This window comes from Hyaena hyaena, unplaced genomic scaffold, assembly GCF_003009895.1.
Source record: "Hyaena hyaena isolate Hyena2069 unplaced genomic scaffold, ASM300989v1 scaffold_130, whole genome shotgun sequence".
Classification (NCBI taxonomy): domain Eukaryota; kingdom Metazoa; phylum Chordata; class Mammalia; order Carnivora; family Hyaenidae; genus Hyaena; species Hyaena hyaena.
In genome coordinates this window covers 1,581,300-1,604,950 of record NW_024080762.1, presented here as the reverse complement: position 1 = coordinate 1,604,950, position 23,651 = coordinate 1,581,300, and the positions used below count along the sequence as shown (strand labels likewise).

The following is a 23,651-nucleotide window of genomic DNA, read 5'->3' as shown; positions in this document are numbered from 1 at the left end:
ACCACTTTATGACAAGAATATGTATGGTATGGGCCCTGATGGAAAAAAAAATCTGGAAGAAGAGTAATAAGCTCTGGGTTTCTCTCATACTATCAGCTTATTTATGGGTAATTATTAGTTTTTAAAAAGAAAATATTTAATCACCCAAATATATACAATTGTTTAAACAGGGAAAAGAGCTAAATAAGTGACTTTTTAAATCTACCTAATTTTATACAGTAGAAATGTCTAGTATTTATATCAAGAAGTCATATTTTAAATCATTTTGAAATTGATATATTTGATAACAAAGTTATATTAGTTTATATAAAATAGGTAGTTTCAAAACTAAGAAATATCATTACACAGCATGCTGTATATCTTGGGAAAAGTCTAAGATGTTAATTTCATAACCTTAAATACACACTACAAACCATCATCAAATGTCAATTTCCTTACAAAAACTTCATAAACATTTTTTAAATTACCATAAAAACATTTATTTCCAAGGATATTACATCTTACCTTGATTAAAAAAACAAGGAATGTCTTTCTGTTAGGTGATCTACTGTCATACCAATTTCATTGATTTTGGTTCTAAAATTTTTGTTAATACAAGAAACGATAAAAGTAAAGAAACTGTTGTAATGAAAACCTGGGAGAAATTACTCCTTATTTAGGGATGAATTTTTGAGTTTCAGAGAAAGATACAAATTCTGTAAGTCATTCCTTCTGATGAATTTCATACTGATTAGGATCATTCACTAAAGTAAAAAAATAATCATACTCTAAGTTAGTATCATAATATCATGCAAAGAGGCATATGTATTAGACTTCAAAATATATAAAAAAGGTTTCAAGTAATCCCATGCGAAGGACAAACATTAATTATTAGTGACATTTAGCATGCTCTTGTCTATACAAGGTAAATCACTTTGAAAAGACCAATCCATTTTTCTAAGATATAGGTATGTATATTCACAGTCTATTATTCTCTGAAAGAGTCTCACAAAAAGCAAAGGGCACACATATACCTAACTTCTTACCACTCATATGGGAGTAATAATACTTTTTAAATTGAAAAACACATCACGTAAAACTTTTAGACAGCATGTATGAAAATGCTAGTTAATATCTATTACCAGGTTTAGGAAACAAAGTATTAGGAAAAAAACTTTTCTCAAGAGCTAAAATTTAATAATGCCCAATATTTCAAAATACTTTTCATGAATCCTCACCTGGTTGAGATAATGATACTCTTCCGGTTCTTTAAGATGGAATGCTAATCTTTCTTCTTCACTTGCTCCTGCCAGAAGGTAATAAAATACATGATAGTTCCTGTTGGAAACAGAGTACGGCTTTAGATGGACATGGTCTATGGTCATCATTTAACAGAAAAAAGAGCAAACGTTAAGTAATAAAATGTTTCAACTTTGCCTCATTTTTAATGCACAAGTGGTAAATTTAGTATTTTAAGTATTATAAAATAAATGATGTTCTGGATGCTAAATTCAAAAGAGAGGGGTGAAGGCAGCTATATGGCAAAGGTTAAGACCTGAAAATTCTCTCTTCCCTAAAACCAATTAGAAAACTGGGAAATCTATCAGAATCAACTTTTTCAGAACTCTGGAAATTACCCCAAAGCTTAAAGCAATCCAAGGAGTATTTACATAAGAAAAACAGCTCAATCTCAGTAAAAAAATGCAACCTTTGTAGCCTTTTAACTTGCCCTATTCCATCTTCTGTTCACCAGATCCATGGTAGCCTTCAAAACCACTAGCTTATAATGGTGATGGACACCAGAAGCCTGGCAGCTTTCAAAAGAGGGTAGAACAGGGTTAGAAGCCTCATTCTCTGAGAAATATCGTTATTTAAACTTTCTGGTGGTCCCCTGGAAGAAGCCATGTTCAAAACTGTCTACTGACATGACTCACACTTAGCCCAGTGTGAAAACCTTTTCTCCAGGGGCATTTGTAGAAAATTATAAGCAATTTTTTAACATATCAGCTACATTAAACAATGAATAGATGTTGGGGCAAATAACAGGTTAACAAAAACTTAAAGGGAAATGTGATCTCCACACAGGATTTTAATTCCAATATATTCCTAGGAACCTAGAAGGCCATGCACATACATAAAGTTTTGCACATGACCAGGGCTTCATGTCTTCTCCGCAAAGACCAGAGAGGGTACTAAACGTTCATCTCTGGCTAACCTTGAATGGATACACAAGCAGGTAGTAAAGGCAAAGGCAGTATTATAAAATGCCCAAGTGTTGAAGGCATGAACTAATACAAACAGAATGCCCTGAAGCAAAGACTAAGAGATTTACAATTTCCAAGCATTTAATCAAATCTCTATTTAATCCCTGACAACTAAGCTAACCAAGCAGACACGTGAATGGTCACACTTGAAACAGAACAGAGACTTCACAAAATTAGTTCAAAAAGTCATGACACAAACAGAAACAAACACAACCACAAACCCTAGGAACAGGAGAGTCTCATTTCTAGAAATGTCACATGATTATTTTAAATGTCCAACTATTATTTAAAATGTCTAATTTTCAGGGCGCCTGGGTGGCTCAGTCAGTTAAGCATCCGACTTCAGCTCACATCACGATCTCGTGGTTCATAAGTTTGAGCCTCGGACTCTGTGCTGACAGCTCAGAGCCTGGAACCTGCTTCGGATTCTGTGTTTCCCTCTCTCTACCCCTCCCCCATTCACAGTCTGTCTGTCTGTCTGTCTCCCTCTCTCTCTCTCTCTCTCTCAAAAATAAACAAACATTAAAAAAATAATAAGTAAATAAAATGTCCAATTTTCAAATAAATGTATAAGGCATGTAAAGAAACAAAGTATAGCACATACAAAAGAAAAAACACAACAAATGGTAACTGTCCTTGAAGAAGCCTTAGTACACAAGATTTTTAATCAACTATTTTAAATATGTTCAAAGAACTAAAGGAAACCATGTTAAAAGAACTAAAGTAGAATAATGTCTCATCAAATAGAGCATATCAATAAATATATAGAATTTATAAATAAAAAATAATCAAAAAGGAACTGGAGTTGAAAAATATAATAACTATAATGAAAAAATACCTAGAAGCACTCAACAGCAGACCTGAGAGGGCAGAAGGCATCAGTGAACCTGAAGACAGGTCACTTGAAACTAGTCTGAAGAGAAAGAAAAATAAATGAAGAGAATTGAACACAGCCTCAGATATCTGTGGGACACCATTAAGCAGACACCAATACACGTATAACAGGAGTCCCAAAAAGAGAGTAAAGGAGCAAAAAGAATATTTGAAAAACTAATAACCAAAAACTCCCCAGATTTGATGAAAAAACAAACGGCACATCCAAAAAAGTCAACAAACTCCAGGGAAGAAAAATTTAAAAAGAGACTGACACTTAGGCAAATTAAGAGTATTTAAAAACAAAGACAAATTTTCAAAGCACCATGAAAAGATATGCTGAATCAAGGAATCGTAATAAAAGATTTCTCATCAGGAACCATGGCAGCAGGAAAACATACTCGAAGTACTGAGAGGAAAAACACTATCAATCAAAAATTATATACCCAATAAAACTATCCTTCAAGGGGCGCCTGGGTGGCGTAGTCGGTTGAGCGTCCGACTTTCGCTTGGGTCATGATCTTACAGTTCGTGGGTTTGAGCCCTGCATCGGGCTCTGTGCTGACTGCCAGCTCAGAGCCTGGAGTCTGTTTCAGAGTCTGTGACTCCCTCTCTCTCTGACCCTCCCCTGCTCACGCTGTCTCTCTCTCTCCCAGAAATAAATAAAACGTTAAAAAAAAAAAACAAAAACTATACTTCAAAAAATAAAGGAGATATTAGGAAAGTCCCAGATACACAAAAATTAAGCGACTTCATAGCTAGCAGATAAGCCCCATAAGAAACACTATAGGGTCTTTTTCTAGCTGAAATGAAAGGAGACTAGACAATTTTCAATTAAATATGAAGAAATAAATAGCACTAGTAAAGGAAACTATATAGGTAAGTATATATTCAAGTTTTTTGTCCGTAACTCTTTTCCTGCCTATTAGATCTCAAAGATACCAGCCAAAAAACAATAATGATCAATCTGTATTGATGGGTCTACCATTATAAAGATGTAATTTATATGATAAGAATTGTAAAAGGAGGGGGAAAAGAATAAAGCTACACAGCTGCAAAGTTATTTGTGCATTATCAAAATTAAGTTGTTATTAATCCAAAGGAGACTGATAAAAACAAGCCCCAAAATACATAAAGCAAAAACTGAAAGAACTGAAGAAAAAAAAATTCAACATAGTACTGAATCTCACAAAAGATCAACAAGGAAAAAGAGAACTTGATCATGATCTCATGTTTCATGAGTTTGAGCCCCACATCAGGCTCTGTGCTAACAATGCCAAATCTGGGATAATTAATTAATTAATTAAGTTTAAATAAATGTAAGGGGACTGAAATCATACAAACTATGTTCTCTAATGACCTTACAATAAGATCAAAAATCAGTAACAAATTTCCAAAATTTAAAAATCAGTAACAAATTTCCAAAATTCAAAAATACAGTACGTAGAAATTCACATACTCCTAAATAACAATGAGTTCAAAGAAGAAATCACATAGGAAGTTAGAAAATACACTGAGATGCATGAAACAAAAATACAACATACCAAATCATGAGAACCACTGAAGCAATGTACAATGGGTCTTTATAGCTAGCTGAAAACCCATATTAAAACAGAAGAAGGAACTCAAATCTAACCATTCACCTTAAGAAGCTAAAAAAGGTTTTTAATTTAAAAAAGAGCAAATGAAGCCCAAAGCAAGCAGAACAAAGTGATAAGCATGAGAAGAGAAATAAAGTAGGGAACAGTAAACTGAGAAAAATTAACCAAAACTTGGTCCTTAAAAAAAGATCAGCAAAAGTAACATACTCTTATCTAATTTGATCCAAAAGGTGGGAGAGATTGCTATGGTCTAAATGTGTGCCCCTCAAAGTCCTAGCTTGAAATCTTAACCCCCATAGGTAATGGTATTAGGAGGTATGGCCTTTGGGGTTGATTAGGTCATGGCTGGTGGAGCCCTCATGAATGGGATTAGTGATCTTATAAAAGAGATCCTACAGAGTTCCCTATCCCGTTCCACCATGTGAGGACCAAGCAAGAAGGTATGAGTAATAAACCAGGAAGAGCTCTAACCAGAGTGCAACCATGCTGGCACCTTGATCATAGACTTCCCAGGCTCCAGAACTCTTAAGAAATAAATTCCTGTTGTTTATAGGTTACCCAGATTGAGGTATTTTATTATAGCAGCCCAAACAAACATAGGAGTAGACCTCAAATTCAGGAAGAAAAGGGGGAACATTATTACTAGCTTTTTATAAATAAAAATTATAAGGGAGTACTATAAACAAAAATTGTTTTTGCCAACAAATTAGATGACCTAGATAAAGTGGACAAATTCCTAGAAAGATAGAAACTCACACTTGGCTAAAGAAGAAAGAGAAAATCTACAGAAACTTATAATAACTAAAGTGTTTGAATTAATAATCAAAACTTACCCCCAAAACCCAGAACCAGACGGCTTCACTAGTAAATTCTACGAATCATTTAAAACAGAATAAACCCAACCCAATCCTTCCCAAGCTTTTCCCATCTCATTCTATGAGCCACTATTACAGTGATAGCAAAACCAGACAAAGACATCAGGAGAAAAGTAAAAAAAACAAAAAACAAAAAACCAACCACACAGCAACATCCCTTATGAATACAGACACAAAAAATCCTCAACAGAATACTGCAACCCAAATGCAGAAATACATAATAAAGATTATACATCTATCCACAAATAGAATCCAGCAAGATAACAGCAAACCAGTTTATAAACTCTGGATCTTATCTCCCATTGATGAAACCATGGTATATCCCTACCACTCCATTAAAGTGTGTTAGAAAAAGTTACTAATAATCGTCTAATGGCAGTATCTTTTAGCTCTACAAATCTTTATGAAGCTATTCTCTTCCTAAAACTCCCTTCTCTTCATTTCGAAAAACTTCTAATTCATATTTTCTCCACTGCTAGCCACAAAAAAAACTTAATAGAAGAGTCTTGAGTTCTAGTCCTAATCTGACAGGTAATTCATTACAATAATTTTAGTTATGAATTACTGAACTTTAATTATATATAAGGACCACATTAAGCACTTTACTTTTTTAATTTTTATTAATTTTATTTTTTTAATGTTTTATTTATTTTTGAGACAGAGAGTAGGGGAGGGGCAGAGACAAAGAGGCAGAGAGAGGATCCAAAGCAGGCTCTGTACTGACAGCAGCAAGACTGATGTGGGGCTCAGGCTCAGGAACCATGAGATCATGACCTGAGCTGAAACTGAGCCACCCATGCACCCCTATTTTTACTTTTAGAGAGATAGCAAACTCAAGCGAGAGAGAAAGGCAGAGAGAGGGAAGGGGAGAGAGAGAAAGAACCCAAGCAGGCTCCATACTCAGTATGGAGCTTTGATGCAGGGCTCAATCCCATGACCCTGGGATCATGACCTGAGCCGAAATTAAGAGTCAGACGTTCAATTGAGCCACCGAGCTGCTCCTAAACACTTTACATTTTGCTATTTCATTTACTCCTCTAAATAAATCTAGGATAGTTTTCCAACTCCAAAATGGGAATAAATATCAAAGAAACAGATGCCAAAGGCATATCCAATATTTGAATGTAGGTCTCTCTTTTTTTTTTTAATATTTATTTTTGAGAAAGAGAGGCAGACAGCATGAGCAGGGGAGGTGTAGAGAGAGAGAGGAGACACAGAATACGTAGCAGGCTCCAGGCTCCAAAATGTCAGCAGAGAGCCCAACACAGGGCTCAAATTCATGAACTGTGAGATCATAACCTGGGCTGAAATCAGATGCTTAACCAACTGAGCCACCCAGGCACCCATGAATGTAGGTCTCTTTAACTTCAAACTCTGATTCTTAACTTTATTTTGTCTCATTGCAGCGTAAAGCAAATCATTTACTGCTCTTACATTTGGGGTTTTTCTTTTCCATGATTTGGTTTCTTCATCTGTACAAAGTTACAGACATAATCTCTGAAGTCCCATATACTTCATACATTATAACAAAATTAAGTACCTTATTAAAAAGTTTCTCAAATTATAACTAGAATGCTAAGACATGGGGAAAAGCCCAAAGGCACAATGTTGATGAAGAGTAGTAAGCTGAGATACTACAGTTTTTCTGTTTGGACAGTTTGCCTAGAATTTAGAAAGGGTAACAGTTCCACATGCAGGCATACCTCAAAGATATTGTGGGTTCGGTTCCAGACCACTACAACAAAGCAAATCTCAAAATAACAAGAGGCAAATAATTTTTTTTCACTTCCCAGTGCATATAACAGCTATGTTTACACTACACTACAGTCTTTTAAGTATGCAATAGCATTATGTCTAAAAAACAATGTACATACCTTAACTTAAAAGTGCTGCATTGCTTAAAAAAAAAAAAAAGCAATGCTAACCATCATCTGAGCTTTCAGCTATTTGTAATCACGAATCACAGATCATGGTAACAAATATAATACTAATATAAGAGTTTGAAATATTCCAAAAACTACCAAAATTTGAGACAGAGAGATACAAAGTGAGCAATTGCTATTGGAAAAGTGGTGCCAAAAGACTTGCTCAACACAGGATTGCCACAAAACAATTTGTAAAAATCACAGTATCTGTGAAGTACAATAAAACAAGGTATGCTTGTACCCATTTAAAAAATCTCCTAGCAGCCTCTGAAAAAGTGCATTGTTCTGCCAATGATAGAAACAGCAATTATATATAAAGTGATACACAGTATAAACTGAATTAAAAATCATAATATACAAACATCCTAAAAGTTGATCTGCATAAAACAATTGTTAACTTAATCTAATTATATTAATAAAAATTTTGTACCGTTCATTATGCTCTTGATAAACGAGTCTGGACTTCTCCAGTAGATATTTTTCAACATAGGCACTAGAAGAAAAATAAAATTGGTTGATATAAACAATAAAGCTTAAGGTAGATAAATTATTTTTTCAGAGAGTATGCAAAAGTTTCAAAAATACTATCCAGATCATTTTAGTATATTTACCATTACAACTGTTTTATAAATGCTGGTAGTGTTATCTGCGTTAAATTCATAAACTCGTTAAGTCTTTCGGGGGTGTTCAATAAATCAAAATAAAGTCAAAAGTTCAAAACATGGCACAGAAGACCTACCCCTGGTATAGACTTTACTTTCTTTCCAGGTTCATATACCACTACACATTATTTTAATAATATTTTAAATTTTATTTATTTTGAGAGAGAGCGAGCACACACATGAGCAAGGGAGGGGCTGACAAAGAAGGAGAGAAAGAGAATCTGAAGCAGGCTCCACACTGTCAGCATGGAGTCTGATGTGGTGCTCGAACTCATGAACTGTGAGATCATGACCTGAGCCCAGACCAAGAGTCAGGATGCTTAACTGACTGAGCCACCCAGGCACCCCTTTATTTTTTTTAATGTTTATTTTTTGAGAGAGAGAGATAGAACACGCACTTGAGTGTGAGCAGGGAAGGGGGGTAGGGCAGAAAGAGAGGAGACAGAGGATCTCAAAGTGGGCTCTGTGCTGACAGCAGAGAGCCTGATGTGGTGCTCAAACTCACAAGCCATAAAATCATGACCTGAGCTGATGTCAGACACTTAACTGACTGAGCCACCAGACATCCCACCACTACATAGTCTTTCAGATGCTATACTTTGGCCAGATGCCCAAAGAAAGCTCAAAGACATATTTATTAACATATTCATGCTAGTACCACATTCTGGAATCTACTCATTTATAATTTGCTGATTTACTCAGTTAAGTGTTCATTAATTGGACACTGTTCTAAGCACTGTTCAAATATGGAAATAAGTGATATACTCTCTGTTCTCAAGGAGCTTACAAACTAGTGGAGGAAATATGTAAACAAGAGGCTATCATACTGAGCTGATACAGGGTTCATAAAGAGCAATCACCAGGACATTATTGATATACCAAGAGAGACAGGTAAGGTTCAATCCAAGAAGGAAAAAATTACATAAGGAACAATTCCCAGAGGCGAGTACACAGCACTACACTATAGTCTTTTAAGTATGCAAAATCTATTCAATGACTGACTGAGTAAATGACTCTAAAATCTGAAAAGACTGAGAAGAAGGCCAGGAGAACTGCACTGTATAAAGGCATAAAAGGAGGAAGGTACTTAACATCAGGGAAGATAATTAGTTAACGTGGCTAGAGAATGAGATAGACAAGTGGAGTGAATCAAGAAGAACCAATATACTATATGCCAGAAGAATGGATTTTACCCTGAAAGTAATGAGGAATTAAAACATAAATTGTATTTCTGATATGTTATTCTCTTTATCCAGCCTGTACCCCACCACTTCAAGTCTTCAATACCTCTTACCAAACTGAAGCAATTAGTTAAGCTCCCACTGCAAAAAAGGCCCCTACAGTCTGAAAATTTAAAAAGCACTGACTCTGTGGGGTCAAAATCTGACTTTGGAGCTTTTATTGCTGTCAGTTCCCTCCCACTGCATGCTCAGTATTTCAGTCACTCCCAAATACAGGTTATTCTCACAAGCATGCCATTCACTCCTGGCTGCATTGTTCATACTCTTCTTTCCACTTTTAATTCCACAGTCTATACCCACTCTCTACCCAATAGGTTCCATCCATTCTTAAAATGAAGCTCAAATGTGCCTTCTTTGCAAACTCATCACCACTACCACGACCAGTAATTAAAATGCATCACTTTCTCTGCATTAACATCATCACCTCTCGTCTAAACTACTGAAACAGGTTCTTATCTGTATAAAATGGGAGAAAGGGAACTAACATAAACTAGTATGTTAAATTCTTTTGTTTTTTTTTTTTTACTACAGTGGACAATGTTACATTAGTTTCAGGTTTCATAGTTTCATAGTATAATGTATAAATTCAATAAATTTATACATTATACTATGCCCACCACAAGTGTAGCTACCATTCCTCACTATTACAATTATCACTGACTATATTCCTTATGCAATGCCTTTTATTCCCATGACTTACTTATTCAATCATAACAGGCAGCCTTGACTCATTTGGCCATTCCAGCACCCTCCTCCCCTCTGGCAACCATCAATTTGTTCTCTGTATTTATAGGTGTGATTCTGCTTTTTTGTTTATTCATTTGTGTTTTAGATTCCACATAATATGTGAAATTCTTATACCCACTCCACATGGCAAATATTACTGCCTATTTCATAAGTGGAAAAACTGATGCTCAAAGATATTAAGATCATGCAGCTAATAAACAGCAGAACTATGACTGGATACCAGCTCTATTTTAACTAAATAAAAGCCTCTCTTCCAGCTATACCAACATACTCCTTGACATCTCTCCTTCCTCCCCTCCAATCCATGAGTTATACTGCTCTGAGAGTTATTTACCTATAAAAAAAGATGTACTCATGTTATTCCTCTTTCACTTCTGCTCATGCTAAAGTATGTATGGGTGAACTAATGTTATACCTACATGGGATTGTTTTTTAAAATACATCAACTGAGAAAAAGAAAAAAATAGATGAAGTATATATGGCAAAATGTGATTAACTGTTTAATCTAAATGGGCATTCCTTGTACTATTTTCTTTACTTCTATGTTTGACATTTTTTATAATAAAATTTTTAAAATCTGCTTCCCAGTGTCAAAAGGATAAATTATAAACATTAGAACTTTACTCTGAATCTGAAACCAACTGACCATTATGTCCATAATCTGTAGCCTCTGAACTTACTCAAGTATACCAAGCTCCTTTTCAAGACCTATGATAAAAATCACCCTTTTTTGTGAACTTTTCCAGACATGTGCTTTAATCACGGTACTTATCTCATTTACTGTAATCACCTATGTAAACATGTCTTCCCAAAAAGACGATGAGAATTTTAATGGCAGAGAACACAAGTGTACATTTCTTTTGTCCTCAACATATGGCACAGTGCCTGGTACTCGAAATGAATTCCATAAATGTTTGCCTAATGAATGATAAAATTAAAGATAAAAATTTATTTCAATATGTATCTGTTGACTTACTAATCAAGATGGAGATTTTTGGGGCACCTGGATGGTTTAGTCGGTTAAGCGTCCGACTTCGGCCTAGGTCATGATCTCGTGGTTTGTGAGTTCGAGCCCCGCATCAGGCTCTGTGCTGACAGCTTGGAGCCTGGAGCCTGCTTCAGATTCTGTGTCTCCCTCTCTCTCTGTCCCTCCTATATTCATGCTGTCTCTCAATAATAAAAATATTTTAAAAATTAACATTTTTTTGTTCATCATTGTTAAGAAAAAGTTTAACCTTTTTTAGGTAATCACTTATATATAAGAGCCAGGATTTCATTCATAAAATGGGGAAATAAACATCTGCCATTCCTAATTCATTAGTCTTAAGAATCAATGAATATATATTGTACCTATTATCAACCTCTCCTGCATCACAATCATAAATACTAGAAAAGTACACTAGACAACTTGATTGCAGCCCATTTTTATTAGTAAAAGTACCAACTGCAACTTTGGAAACATAGTTTTTAAATAAAGGAAATAAGTTATGAAACTTGCCACTGAAGAAGGATTTATCCTTCCTGTTTTGTTTTTGTTGGCAGGGGGGAGAATGTACAGAGTTGGGTCAAAATTTAAAAATTAAAGCAGAAATAAAGTGGTTAAGCATAATTAAAATAGCCTAAAAAAGAAAAATACAGATCAAACTAACTTATTAATATGGATGCAAAAATCATAAATAAAAACTAGGAAACAGAATAAAACAACCAATTTATATGTGTGTATATAAAAATGTTTGTGTACATATGTATGTGAATGTGTGTGTATATATATATATCTTTTTTTAATTTTTTTAATGTTTTATTTATTTTTGAGAGAGAGAGAGAGAGAGAGAGCATGATCAGGGGAGGGTCAGAGAGAGAGGGAGATACAGAATCTGAAGAGAAGCTCCAGGCTCTAGCTAGCTGTCAGCACAGAGCCTGACATGGGGCTCAAACCCACAAACTGTGAGATCATGACCTGGGCCGAAGTCGGAGGCTTAAGCGACTGAGCCACCCAGGTACCCGATACATATCTTTTTGTGCTGACCAAGAGGTACTATTTCTCCAGGAATACAAAATGATTCAATATCAGAAAAATAATGATAACAAAATAATGACAACAGAATGAAGATCATACTAATCTCCACAACTGTGAAAAATGCATTTGATAACATGTAATATCATTTTGTCACTCAAAAACCACTCACAAAAAATTTAAATTGATACTTAATTCATTAACATGATAAAATGTCCTAAAACCAGCATTTTACTTAGCAAAGTCAAGTCATTCATATAAAGGTCTGAAACAAAATTGTTTAGAATCAGCAAGAGAGAAAATAACAAAAGATGTAAAAGCAGGGAAAAAAGGTAAAAATACCTATTTTTGCATATATACCAAGAAAAAGAGATACAACAGTAAATGCAAAAAATAATTCAGTAATAAGACAAAAACATAAAAATCAATAACTTTCATATACACAAACTAGAAGATATAATGCAAGAGAAAAATCACACTTTTAATAACAAAACATTAAAACAAGATACTCAGGAATAAATGAGAAATACAAAAAACATAAAAGCATTTCTAAATAGCCCAAGGTTAATTATCTCCAAATTAATAAATACATTTAACATTAGTTCAATAAAATCAAGCCATGAAAGGTGTGGAAGAAACTTGAATACAAAGTACAAAGGCAAAGGGGCGCCTGGGTGGCTCAATCAGTTGAACATACAACTTCAGCTGAAGTCATGATCTCGCGGTTCAAGAGTTCAAACACCACATGAGGCTCTGTGCTGACAGCTCAGAGCCTGGACCCTACATCAGATTCTGTGTCTTCCCTCTCTCTCTGTCCCTACCCCATCACACTCTGTCCCCATCTCTCTCTCTCTCTAAAAATAAATAAACATTAAAAAAAAATTTTTTAACTGCTAAGGCAAAGAATACAAATTGTAAAGATTATATACTTTACAACTAAATGACATTCTGGAAAAGGCACAACTTAGGTGTACTGTAAAAAAGATAAGTAGTTGCCAAAGGTTAGTGCATGAGAACGGAAGAACAGGCAAAACACAGAGGATTTTTAGGGCAGTAAAACTACTCCATATGGTACTGTAATAGTGAATACATGTCTTTATACAATTGTCAAAGTCCACAGAATATACAACACAAATGGAACACACCAATGAAAGATGTTCTTAATTCTGAATTTGGGGGATAAAGAGGTATATGGGAACTCTCTGTACTTTTTACTCATTTTTGTTGCGACCCTAAAACTGCTCTAAAAACAAAGTCTATTAGTTGTTTTAAAGTTAGGAAGAATATTGCTGACACAACCAGAGGTACTCTGATTAGACTATATAAGAAATGTTATTGCAATAAAAAACTTCTTGAATAGTATAATGTAGGAAAATGTGCATGTGATTCCTGGGCGGGATCAAATTACAAGCCCAACTTACTCAAAACCAATTTTAAAAACTGAATGTATGCATAATACAGAAAGATAAAACAAATGCAGCATATTGTTAACTATAAGTCTATTAAGATATATAAGTGCTAATGAGAAAGAATGAAATCATGCCATTTGCAGCAATGTGGACGGAAATGGAAGGTATTACGCTGAGTGAAATAAGTCAGAGAACAGGTATCATATGTTTTCATTCATGTCGATCTTTTTTTTTTAAATATTTTTACTTATTTCTAGGAGAGAGAGAGAGAGAGAGAGACAGCGTGAGCAGGGGAGGGCCAGAGAGTGAGGGAGATGCAGACTCTGAAATAGGCTCCAGGCTCTGAGCTGGCAGTCAGCACAGAGCCCGACGCAAGGCTCGAACCCACGAACTGAGAGATCGTGACCTAAGCGAAAGTCGGACGCTTAACCGACTAAGCCACCCAGGCACCCCTCATTCATGTCGATCTTGAGAAACTTAACAGAAGACCATGGGAGAAAGGAAGGGGAAAAGCTAGTTACAAACAGTGAGGGAGGGAGGCAAACCACAAGAGACTCTTAAATACAGAGAAGAAACTGAGGGTGGATGGCAGGGGGAAGAGGGGAAAACGCGTGATGGGCACTGAGGAGGGCACTTGTTGGGATGAGCACTGGGTGTTGTATATAAGCCAATTTGACAATAAATTATATTTTAAAAAAGGACATAGAAGTGCTACACTATTCTTTGAACTTTTCTCAGGCTTGAACTTTTCCAAAAAAAAAGAAAAGTCTAGAAGAAAACAATTTAGTAGACACCAATATCACTATTCTCAGTAAGAGTAAATGAACAATCTATGGATTATGAAGAGACAATGGTGAAAATATAAGCATACTCCAAAGCCTACTACTGCTACTTACCCAAGTACAGTGCCAGTTTCTTGGTAATTTACTTGAATAAACTTGCCAAAACGACTTGAATTGTTATTATGAGCTGTCTTTGCATTTCCAAAGGCCTGTTAAAATAAACAGTTCTTGTTAATTTCACCTTAAAAATGGAAAATCTTTCTTAGATCAGCTCGAAGAGACAAAATGCAAGAGATAGTAGAAAAAGCAATTCTCTTTAACTTCGTATTCCTATGATTTAGGTAAAGTGAAAGACAAAAACTAATAGTTGAAATAATACCAAGTAGGAAGAATGGCACCTGGGTGGCTCAGTCTGCTATGTGTCCAACTTCAGTTCAGGTCATGGATTCACAGTACCCAAGTTCAAGCCCTGTGTTGGGCTCTATGCTGACAGTTCAGAGCCTGGAACCTGCTTCAGATTCTGTGTCTCCCTCTCTTTCTCTGCCCCTTCCCTGCTCACACTCTGTCTCTCAAAAATAAATAAATGTTGAAAAAAAAATTTTTAATAGGATGATTTTATGCTTTTCAGTAAAATAAATCTTAATTAGGTGCACCTGGGTGGCTTGGTTGGTTAATCATCTGACTGGCTCAGGTCATGATCTCACGATCATGAGTTCAAGGCCCACATGGGGCTCTATGCTGATAGCTTAGGCCCTGGAGCCTGCTTCAGATTCTCTCTTTCTCTCTCTCTCTCTCTCTCTCTCTCTTTTTCTTGTTCCCTCACCTTCCCTCCCTCTCCCCCAACTCATACTCTGTCTCTCAAAAATAAACATTAAAAAAATTTTTAATAAATAAATTTTAGTTATAAAAACTTAACACTCCTTAAAATTTTTTTTTTTTTTTACAAATAGTTTATTGTCAAATTAGTTTCTACATAACACTCAGTGCTCATCCCCAAAGTGCCCTCCTTCATGCCCATCCCCCCCTCCCCCCCACATCCATCAGTCTTCAGTTTTTGTCAGCATTCAAGAGTCTCTCATGGTTTGCCTCTCTCCCTTTCCCCCACCATTTCCGCCCTTCTTCTCCCCCTTGGTCCTCCGTCAAGTTCCTCCTAATCCTCCTATACGTGCAAACATATGGTATTTGTCCTTCTCTGCCTGACTTATTTCGCTCAGCATAACACCCTCAAGGTCCATCCATGTTGCTACACATGGCCAGATTTCATTGTTTCTCATTGCCATGTAGTATTCCATGGTATAGATAAACCACATCTTCTTGATCCATTCGTCTGTTGATGGACACTTAGGCTCTTTCCATGTTTTAGCTATTGTGGAGAGTGCTGCTATGAACATTGGGGTACATGTGCTCCTATGCCTCAGCATTTCTGTATCCCTTGGGTAAATTCCTAGCAGTGCTATTGCTGGGTCATAAGGGAGTTCTATTGTTAGTTTCCTGAGGAACCTCCACACTGTTTTCCAGAGGGGCTGTACCAGTTTACATTCCCACCAACAGTGCAGGAGGGTGCCCGTTTCTCCACATCCTCGCCAGCATCTAGAGTTCTCTGATTTGCTCATTTTAGCCACTCTGACTGGCGTGAGGTGGTATCTCAGTGTGGTTTTGATTTGTATTTCCCTGATGAGGAGGGATGCTGAGCATCGTTTCATGTGTCTGTTGGCCATCTGGATGTCCTCTTTGGAGAAGTAACACTCCTTAAAATTAATTTAACTTTTATATCCCAGAGCCAGCAATCTTTCTTAATTTATTCAATATATAATTTTTTAAATCTTGCTAAATTAAATAACAAGGAGAGAGAAGCAGATTAACTACATTAAAATAATTGCAACTTTAGGGGTGCCTGGGTGGCTCAATCAGTTAAGTAGCCAAATCTTGATTTCAGTTCAGGTCATCATCTCAAGGTTCATGAGATAGAGCCCCATGTTGGATTCTGAGCCCAGAGGCATCACAGAGCCTGCTTGGGATTCTCTCTCTCCTTCTCTCTTGGCCTCTCCCCTGCTCATGTGTGCTCTCTCTCTCTCAAAACAAACATTAAAAAAATAATCGCCATTTTAGAAGAGTAAAAATGAAATAAGGTTTCACTACATAACATACTACACTTTATTATATCTACTTACAATAATGCTATAGAATTATTTATAAAAGAGTATATTCTTACCAAGGTATACACAAATGCAGTGAATATTACCCAGCAATAAAGATTATACATCAATACTGATGAATATCAAAACACTATGACATGTGGAGGAAACCAGAATCAAGAGTACATATTGTAATATGAAATTTTAGAAAAGGCAAAAACAGTAATAGGAAGATCAGAGTTGTCTGGGAATGAGGGTGGGGTTGGGAAATGTCTACAAAGGGGCATAAGGAGCAAGGAAACTATTCTACAGCTTCACTGTATAATAATGATGGCTATATAAGTGTATACACATTTATCAAAAATCATTGAACTATGAATTTTAATGGCTACATTTTATTGTAAATTGTATCTCAATAAAATGTTAAAATTTATAAGAAATAATCTCCAAATGAATTCACATATTCAACAACTTGAATGATAATGCTGAATGATAAGCTAGTCCCAAAACTACTTACTGTATGATTCCATTTCTGTGACATTTTGGCGGGGGCGGGGGGGGGGAGAGACAATGGAGAACAGACTCCCACGTATTATGGGAGTACTGGGGGGAAGTGAGAGGGTATGAAGATAAAGAATAGTGTGAGGGAGTTTCAAGAGGTAGTGGAACTTTTCTGTATTCAGATTATATACAGATGATTAAAAAAAATTAGGTTTTAAAATTCATTCAATTTTACTATAAGGTTATTCTTTTAATTTTAAAGGTCAATGAAAGACAATTTCTATGTCTAAATCTGAAAATATTCATCATAGGCCAACCCACATTAAAAGGAACATTAAAGGAAGTCCTTCACGCAAAAGGAAAATATCATATTCAAATATGGATCAACATATAGGAGGAATGGAAAACACCAGAAATGGTAACCAGAAAGGTAAATATATAAAGAATTTTTTATTACTTAAATCTTCTGAAAACAATCATTGGAAAATAAGGTAAGAAAAAAGGATAAAGATCTCTGAAAATCCTATCTTTTTCATAAGAGAAATAAAACCAAAAAAATTATCCAAATCAACTTTTTGACAACTCTTGAAAGGCTTGCAATAATCTTTTGAGGAGAATAATCAAGAGAAAAAAAATGAATCTCAGTAAGAAAAACAAGCATTGTGGCATTTTAATTTATCCAATTACCATCTGCCTCTCCCTAGCTGCATGCTGAAGAGAAAAGCAATGCCCTATAATTACAGTCTGTTTCAAAAGCAGCCTAGAAGGCACTGAAGGATCAAAACAGGATTACAGCTAAAGCCCCATCCCACAGGTAACTGTCAGAATTTGAGCTACATGCATTTCCCTGGAAAGCCTCACTCAAAGGTGAGTGAGGTCAAATCTTTATTTGACCTGGCTTGGAAACTGCTCACAAGGAACAGCCTTTTCACCCATTTATGTTTGTTAAAATCAATCAGAGGCAATTGATTAAACACTGCAATTGCCTAAGGTAGCAATAGAAGAATGCGCCAAAAAATGAGGTAACCAAACAACTTAAGAACTGCACGCACGCACACACACACACACACACACACACACACACACACAACCAGAAGCCTTAGGGGCGCCTGGGTGGCTTAGTCGGTTAAGCGTCCGACTTTCGCTTAGGTCATGATCTCGCAATTTGTGGGTTCGGGCCTCGCGTCGGGCTCTGTGCTGACTGCCAGCTCAGAGCCTGGAGCCTGTTTCAGAGTCTGTGACTCCCTCTCTCTCTGACCCTCCCCTGCTCACGCTGTCTCTCTCTCTCTCTAGAAATAAATAAAAAACATTTAAGAAAAAACAGAAGCCTTAGTGCTTCAGAACATTTTTTAAAAATTCTTGGCCAATTATTATCTGACCTCTAAACTAAATGAAGAGAGAATGTAAAAGCCTCACAGAAAAAAAATAGACCTCACAGACTAATTTCAAAGAAGTCATGGACAACCAAACAGCAGTAACAAAACAACCACCACAAATCCCGGGAGAAAGTAAATATCTCATTTCCAAAACTGCCACATTGTATTAACAAAAATGCCCACCTTTCACCAAAACATTATGAAACATGCAAAGAAGAAAGAAAATATGGACACAAAAATATTTTATAAGCACAATAAACAGAAACTGTCCCTGAAAAAGGCCAGATGTTGGACCTCCAAAGCCAAAACTTTGTATCAGCTATTTTAAATACTTTCTTTTTTTTTTTCACTTATTTATTTCTAAATACTTTCAAACAGTTAAAGGAAAATATGACAAAGGTGCCTTAACAATAGAAAATATTAGTGAAGGGACAGAAATTATAAAAATTCCAGTATTGAAAAGTAGATTAACTAAGATAAAATTCACTGAAGGGGCTCAAGTAGAGCTATAAACAAGTAGAAGAATCAGCAAACTCGAAGACTGATCAATTGAGATGATATCTAAAGAAATTAACATTAGTTCAATAAAATCAAGCCATGAAGGGTGTGGAAGAAACTTGAATACAAAGTGCAAAGGCAAAGGGGCGCCTGGGTGGCTCAATCAGTTGAATATACAACTTCAGCTGAAGTCATGATCTCCGGGTTCAAGAGTTCAAACACCACATGAGGCTCTGTGCTGACAGCTTGCTTGAAATTCTCTCTCTCCCTCTGCCCCCCCCCACCACACACACAAAGAACCAGCTCTCAGTTTTACTGATTTATAAAAAGGTTTTTAATGTTTATTTACTTTTGAAAGATTTTAATTTTTTTTAAATCAACAAAGCTGGGACCTGGTTCTTTGTGAGAGAGAGAGAGAAATACACAGCAATACAGGCCTACCTCAAGAAACAAGAAAAAGCTCAAACCATCTACATTTACAACTAAAGGAATTAGGAAAAAAAAAAAAAGAACAAAAGAAGCTCAAGGTGAATAGAAGGAAGGAAATAATGACAATCAGAGAAGATATGAATGACATTAACACTAAAAAAAAGAGCAACAGAAGAAACTCAATAGGGGCCCCTGCGTGGTTGAGTCAGTTAAGCATCTGACTTTCGTTCATGTCATGATCTCACAGTTTGTGAGTTCGAGCCTCATTTCAGGCTCTTTGCTGACAGCTCAGAGCCTAGAGAATGCTTCAGACTCTGTGTCTCTGTCTCTCTCTGACCCTCCCTCATTTGTGCGGTCTCACTCTCAAATAAATATTAAAAAAATTTTTTTAATCAATAAAACCAAGAGCTGGTTCTTTGAAAAGGTAAACAAAATTGAAAAACACTAAGCCAAACTCATCAAGAAAAAAAGAGAAAGGATCCACCCAAATAAATAACAGCAGAAATGAAAGAGAAGTAACAACTGATATCACAGAAATACAAAGAATTATAAGAGAATACTACAAAAAATTATATACTAACAAGCTGGACAACCTAGAAGTCTATAAATTCCTAGAAACATATAATCTTCTGAAACTGAACAAGAGAGAAACAGAAAATGTGAGGCCAATTAAAAGTAACAAAATTAAATCAGTAATCAAAAAACTACCAAAAACTAATAGTCCAGGACAGATTCACAGATGAATTTTAGCAAATACTTTAAAAAGAGTTAATACCTATTCTCATCAAACTATACCAAAAAATACAAGAGAAAGGAAAGCTTCTATGGCACAAAAACAGATACTCAGATCAATGGAACAGAATAGAGAACCCAAAAATGACCCACATATGTATGGCCAACTAATCTTTGACAAAGGAGAACAGAATATCCAATGGAATAAAGACAGTCTCTTCAGCAAGCGGTGTTGGGGAAACTAGACATCGACATGTGGAAAAATTAACCTGGACCACTTTCTTACACCATACACAAAAATAAACTTAACATGGATGGTGCTCGCTTCGGCAGCACATATACTAAACTTAACATGGATGAAAGACCTAAACATAAGACCAGAAGCCATCAAAATCCTCGAGGAGAAAGCAGGCAAAAACCTATTTGACCTTGGCCACAGCAACTTCTTACTCAACACATCTCCAGAGGCAAGGGAAACAAAAGCGAAAATGAACTACTAGGATCTCATCAAAATAAAAAGCCTCTGCACAGCTAAGGAAACAATCAGCAAAACTAAAAGGCAACTGATGGAATGGGAGAAGATATTTGCAAATGACATCAGATAAAGAGTTAGTATCCAAAAAAAAAAAAGAACTTATCAAAAAAAAAAAAAAAAAAAAAAAAAAAAAAAAAAAAAAAAAAAAAAAAAAAAAAAAAAAAAAGTCTAGTGAAAAAATGGGCTAAAGACATGAATAGACACTTCTCCAAAGAAGACATTCAGATGGCCAGCCGACACATGAAAAAATGTTCAACATCACTCATCATCAGGGAAATACAAATCAAAACCACAATGAGATACCACCTCACACCTGTCAGAATGGCTAACATGAACAACTCGGGCAATGACAGATGCTGGCAAGGATGCGGAGAAAGAGGATCTCTTTTGCACTGCTGGTGGGAATGCAAACTGGTATAACCACTCTGGAATAGTATGGAGGTTTCTCAAAAAATTAAAAATAAAACTACCCTATGACCCAGCAATTGCACTACTAGTTATTTACCCAAGAGATACAGGTATGCTGTTTTGAAGGGGCACATGCACCCCAATGTTTATAGCAGCACTATCAACAATAGGCAAAGTCTGGAAACAGTACAAATGTCCATTGATGGATAAAGAAGATGTGTACACACACATACATACACACACACAGACACACACACACACACACAAGCCATGGAGTATTACTCAGCAATCAAAAAGAATGAAATCTTGCCATTTGCAACTACATGGATAGAACTAGAGGGTATTATGCTAAGCGAAATTAGTCAGTCAGAGAAAGACAAATATCATATGAGGACTTTAAGATACAAAACAGATGAATATAAAGGAAGGGAAGCAAAAATAATATAAAATCAGGGAGGGGGATGAAATATAAGAAAATCTTAAATATATCTTTTCCTTTCAACCCTAAAACAAAAATAGTGTATTCTCTTTCCTTTCTACCTTTGGTAGTATTACTTCTAAAACATTACAGAACTAAAATGTTTTTCCCATATTGTCTACATTTTCAAAATTGGACCCTTAGAATTCAACACTAGGCACACACGTCAAAGTTGCAAAGATACAAATATATTGATAAGAATATTTTCTCCAACCACGTAATTCCACAACCCAATAACAGACAGAAGTCCTGCTCCAGCTATTTCCCTTTACAGGGGAATACACAGGACTCCAATCATCTCTTTCTTCATCACTATGACCCAAAAACACCTTTGAAAAAAATACTGCCACTGTCATACCCTTTAATCTTCCACACTGCCTTTTTTGCTTTCCCATCTTCCAGTTTTCCTTGGTAACTAAAAATGATGTCTATACTTCTGGTTTCATTTCATTTTCTCACATTTTACCAATTTTTTTTCAAAGATATGTTTAAGAGTAAGAAAAATATTTCTACACACTTACCTCAAGTACTGGTCCAGCTCCAAGAATAATTTGTTCCACTCCACTGGCAAATCCTTTCTGGCTGAGAGCAGTAAGGTGGTGTATAAGAAAGTTTGTACTTTGAGTCTTCCCAGAACCACTCTCTCCTGAAATCACAATGCACTGATTCTTTTTGCGCTGAAGCATGGCATGATAAGCTACATCAGCCACAGCATAAATGTGGGGCTCCAGTTTTCCCAATTGGTGGTTATCATACATTTTGACATATTTGGGATTATAAATAGGAAGAAACTTGAATGGGTTAATAACTATTAGAATACTGCCAACATAGGTATAAATTTTTTCATGCTTAAAGCGATTTCGTAGGTTTTCTAAGAGAACTTTCTCATTCAAATCAGGTAAGCTACATAAATCATCAAAGTCTTTTTGTTGAGGCTGGGGAAGAAAACCCCGTTCCATCATCCTGCGACGTTCTTCTGTTACCCGTAGCCATGACTGCAGACTACCATAATGGATTGATCCATCAAGGTTTTTTTCTCTCAGAAGAAAGCGATAGTCCTCTCCACTTAGGCGATTTTCCAGAGCCAATCGGGGCCACAACATCATTCGCTGAACTGGACAGTCTGTTGGATTGAGTATCCATTCTTCTCCACCAAATTCCTTCACTTCTGCAAGAACGTAACATTTTGTTTTGTCAAGATCAAGTCTGTTTATAAGAGAGTCGATCACCTCAGCAGCTGTGGAGTTTTTTCTGGCAGGAATTGCACAGTAGATAGTTCCTTCTGAAATTGTCCCAGGATATATATGTAACGTATGTTCGTTATCCTCAAAGCGTCGTCTTCCTCCATCATTTATATTCATATTGGATCTTGTCCCATCAGCATGGATAGTATGTGTCCAAGACCCTGCAAACCATTTTCATGGCAAAAGAACTGTAACATAAAAGATGTGAAACATTTAGAAATCATACTACACAATCTTTACCTTCTGATGCTCAAGAAAGACAGGCTTAAATCATGTCAGTTACATCTTTCAGAACATAATATCCTAACTCTTAGTTTAGAAAGTCTTGAAAATAGTCTCACTGAGACCACATAAAATTACATTTTATTGTCCAAAACTGGACACTTTCTAAAAAGGCTACTTGCCAAAGATTTTTCCATATTTTATCATACTAGTAATCAAAATCCAGAGTACAGATAAAAATTATTTTATATTCTACTAACCAAGTGTTTCTAAAGTACCTGAAATTAGAGTCAAGTTCTTTATATTTGAAGAGCCTTGCCAAAGACTGAATTAAAATGGGCAGAATAATCATACAAATCAAATCACCCTGCACCTAAAAGCTCTTATGGATAAAACAAAAATATGAAAAAATGTCATCAATGAAACCAAATTGTTGTGAAATTAAAAACAGAAAGAAGATGAAATTAACAACACAGGAAACAATAGGTGTTGGAGAGGATGCAGAGAAAGGGGAACTCTCTAACACTGTTGGTGAGAATGCAAATTGGTCCAGTCACTCTGGAAAATAGTATGGAAGTTGCTCAAAAAGTTAAAAAAAGAAACTCCTTATGATCCAGCATTACTAGTTATTTACCCAAGGGATACAAAAATACTAATTCAAAGGGATACGTGCACCTCAGTGTTTGTAGCAGCATTATCAGCAACAGCCAAATTATGGTAA

The 23,651-nt window shown here is 35.8% G+C and overlaps 1 protein-coding gene across 3 annotated transcripts in view; it reads right to left on the bottom strand.

Moving 5' to 3' along the window:
* The window catches only part of MYO9A (myosin IXA), a 233,627-nt gene that overhangs the window by 197,040 nt on the left and 12,936 nt on the right, over positions 1-23,651 (bottom strand). For all 3 annotated transcript variants that reach the window (XM_039237839.1, XM_039237840.1, XM_039237841.1), the window contains exons 2-5: positions 21,986-22,896; positions 14,487-14,581; positions 7,948-8,010; positions 1,218-1,317 (exon numbers count right to left, since the gene is read on the bottom strand). In XM_039237839.1, the coding sequence (XP_039093770.1) occupies positions 1,218-1,317; positions 7,948-8,010; positions 14,487-14,581; positions 21,986-22,825 (1,098 nt within the window). In that variant the 5' untranslated portion in view covers positions 22,826-22,896. The remainder of the gene's footprint in view (positions 1-1,217; positions 1,318-7,947; positions 8,011-14,486; positions 14,582-21,985; positions 22,897-23,651) is intronic.